The sequence below is a fragment of the Bombus pyrosoma genome, linkage group LG17 (genome assembly GCF_014825855.1).
Source record: "Bombus pyrosoma isolate SC7728 linkage group LG17, ASM1482585v1, whole genome shotgun sequence".
Classification (NCBI taxonomy): domain Eukaryota; kingdom Metazoa; phylum Arthropoda; class Insecta; order Hymenoptera; family Apidae; genus Bombus; species Bombus pyrosoma.
The window spans coordinates 3971095-3974578 of record NC_057786.1 but is presented as its reverse complement, the minus strand read 5'-3'; the positions used below and the strand labels follow the sequence as shown (position 1 = coordinate 3974578).

At 38.7% G+C, this 3484-nt stretch overlaps 1 protein-coding gene across 1 annotated transcript in view; it reads left to right on the top strand.

The window, feature by feature from the left end:
• The first annotated feature begins 732 nt into the window (after positions 1 to 732).
• Positions 733 to 3484, top strand: part of LOC122577079 (putative fatty acyl-CoA reductase CG8306) — a 10483-nt gene continuing 7731 nt past the window's right edge. The window contains exon 1 of the mRNA XM_043748163.1: positions 733 to 978. Within this exon, the coding sequence (XP_043604098.1) occupies positions 733 to 978 (246 nt within the window). The remainder of the gene's footprint in view (positions 979 to 3484) is intronic.

Sequence of the window (3484 nt, the reverse complement as noted above, 5' to 3'; positions counted from 1 at the left end):
GTTATACTCTCGGCAGTCGCAGTCTTAGTCTTAGTCAAGTCTCGTTCTAGTCCGATTCTAACTCTCATCCCAAGTCTCCTTCTCATCAACCATCATCCAGTGTTCGGTTGAATACATCCAGTCAACGCAACGATACCATAAGAGTCTCAGGTCGTACTCTCACGTCGTTGTTCGTACAAGCATTCACCATTGTATCACCGAAGTTGTTGGATCGATTAAATATATTATAACCTGTCAACCGCAGCGTTATTCCAATTAACCACCCTTATTATCCCACAAGAAATAAGGGATCGTACGATTCGTGGCGTCGATTCGTCAATCGTAACGGGAATTTACGACTCCCGTTGGCGCGCTTCTTCGAGATCGCGTCTCCCCGCGAACGTGCGAAAATACAAAGGGACTAAACGCAAATAAGCTAAAAATAGCACCCAGCATAGAGCTTAGTTCCGATCATACACCGATAATAATTACATTCAGAAACAAACCAATACTTTATAACAATCCAGATACACTATGCAACAAAACCACCAAATGGCAAACATTTACAGAAATAATCCAGAGTAAGATCAACTGCAACATCCCATGAAAAACATCCGAACACAGTGAACAGGCAAGTAATGTAAGCTTCTCGCCTCGGGCGATCGTGCCATACCTGGAGTATAATACTCATACTGGCATTCGCTTATACTTTTATCACTTCTAGCCCCCACCTACCAGGAAACGCCGCGCAAGATGGTCGGCGCGCGGCTTGGAAAAACCCTGCCCTCCCATTTGATCATTGGACAAGTTGAACCTACCCTTTCGGGCAGCAGCTCACTTAGCCGGTACGACGCGATGCACGCACCACGCCGCACCGTTTCCAGCGGGGGCCGCGAGGAGGCGGAGCTGCCAGCTTATAAGCTCGGTCCCAGCAGGTTGGCCAACTCGGTTGGCCGACAAACCTGCACCGTCACAGCACCCACTTTGCTCACTCACAGCGTGAGTGCCGCCTGCACGGACGGTCGCAGGGGACAGTGAACAGGCAGTAACAACATTTACAGAAACTATTCAAGAAGCAGCATCGGCAACCACCATACTTGAAGCAACAAAAGACAAACAAAAATAATTCCGCCAGACATCCTTGAAAAAATTAGAGAAAAAAAGAAAAGCAAAAGCAAAATGGCAAAAACATAGATCACGAGAAAACAAAAAACACCTAAACAAACTTGCAAAGAAAATAAAAAAACAAAATAAAAGAGCACGATAATAACGAATTCACAAAGTTCATAGAGACACTCTCTGCACACGAGAACTCCAATTACTCCCTATGGAAAGCCACGAAAAAAATAAAGAAGCCAATTAAACTAGCCCGAGCAATCAGAAAAGCAGATAACACATGGGCGAGAAGCAACGAAGAGCAAGCTGAAGAATTTTCCAAGCACCTAGGCAACACATTTACACCACACATTATCAACAACAACAACTTCAATGGTCATACGGACAAAGATGCGCCAACCACTAGTACCTCAACTGACAAGCAATACACCATACCTAAAACAACAGCTCAAGAAATTAGAAACATAATCGAAAAAAACAAAAAAAAAAAAAAAAAAAAAAAAAAAAAAAAAAAAAAAAAAAAAAAAAAAAAAAAAAAAAAAAAAAAAAAAAAAAAAAAAAAAAAAAAAAAAAAAAAAAAAAAAAAAAAAAAAAAAAAAAAAAAAAAAAAAAAAAAAAAAAAAAAAAAAAAAAAAAAAAAAAAAAAAAACAATAAAGCACCTGGAATAGACCTAATCAATGGCAAAATCTTGAAGAACCTTCCTCCAAAAGCGATACGACTAATGACAATAATATACAATGCAATACTAAGAATCCAATACTATCCTAAACTATGGAAACTAGCACAGATCATAATGCTACCTAAACCAGGCAAAGACCCACACCAAGCAGCATCCTACAGACCAATATCGCTACTTCCCGTGTTTTCAAAAATCCTAGAAAAAAATAATATACGCCCGCCTAAAACCAATAATAGAGAAGGAAAAATTAATACCAGATCACCAATTTGGATTCAGAAACAAACACTCCACGATAGAGCAAATGCACAGGCTCATTAATGAAATAATACTAGCATTAGAAAACAAACAATACTGTACGGCCCTCTTTATGGACATTGAGGAAGCATTTGACAAAATAAACCACGAAAGCCTGCTACAAACAATCAGAAAACAATTCCCGGAGCAAATATACCAATTAATAAAATCCTACTTAAGCAGCAGAACCTTCGCAATAAAAATCAAGTACACATACTCTGAAGTTAAAGACATCAAGGCAGGGGTTCCGCAGGGAAGAGTGCTAGGACCAATACTATATACACTATACACGACCAACATACCAACAACTACCAATAGCAAAATACTGACATTCGCGGACGACACTGCTGTACTAGTCAGGCACACTATCTAGAAACAGCAATCACACTACTACAAGAACACATCACAAAAATAGAAAAGTGGCTGCAAGTTAAACAAATAAAAGCAAACCCCAACAAATGCAACCATATTACATTCACATTGCGAAAACAGACGCCACCAAACATCCTACTGAACGGCACGCACATAACACAAACAACAAAAGCCAAATACCTAGGACTCCACATAGATTTTTTTTTATGTTTAAATAAATCATTTTACAATTTGTCCATTAGGACATCTGGTAAAATATTATAGTTTGGGTTTTGATGAAATATAGCATGTGGATGGTTACCCCCAGCGGGACTCCATCTTCCAGTTTGTTTATTGTTCTATTGTGAGGTCTGCAGGATGCTTCTTCTTCAGTCTTCTTTCTATTATTGTTTTATACGTTTCAGCAACTAGCTGATTTGGGTGTGTTGCAAGTCTTTCTTTATACTTTTTTGCATATCTGGCGATTTCCTCTTTAACTGTTGGAATCTTTAAGTCTTTTCGTATATCTTCATTTCTGACGTACCATGGAGCGTTAACTATTGTCCTTAAGATTTTTGCTTTCTCTGTTTCTATTTTATTTATGTGACTCATTGCTGCCATCCCCCATAGTGGGACTCCGTATGTCCAGATTGGTTTGATTATTGTTTTGTATATATTTAGTTTGTTCATTATGCTTAATTTAGATTTTCTATTGATTAACCAGTACATCTGCTTCATTTTTTCACGTATTCTGTTTGTTACTGATTTTATGTGATACTTCCATGTGAGGCGTGTGTCTAAATGTATTCCTAGATATTTGACATACTTTGTTTGTGCTATGTGGGCGCCATTTAGTTGGATGTCCGGTGTTTTTCCTTTTCTAAGCGTAAATGTTATGTGATTGCACTTACTGGTGTTCGCTTTTATTTGTTTGCTTTGCAGCCACTTTTCTATTTTTGTAATGTGTTCTTGTAATAGTGCGGCAGCCGTTTCTGGATTTGCGTGTCTAGTTAGTAAGACCGTATCGTCCGCGAACGTTAGAGTTTTGCTGTTGACAGTTGTTG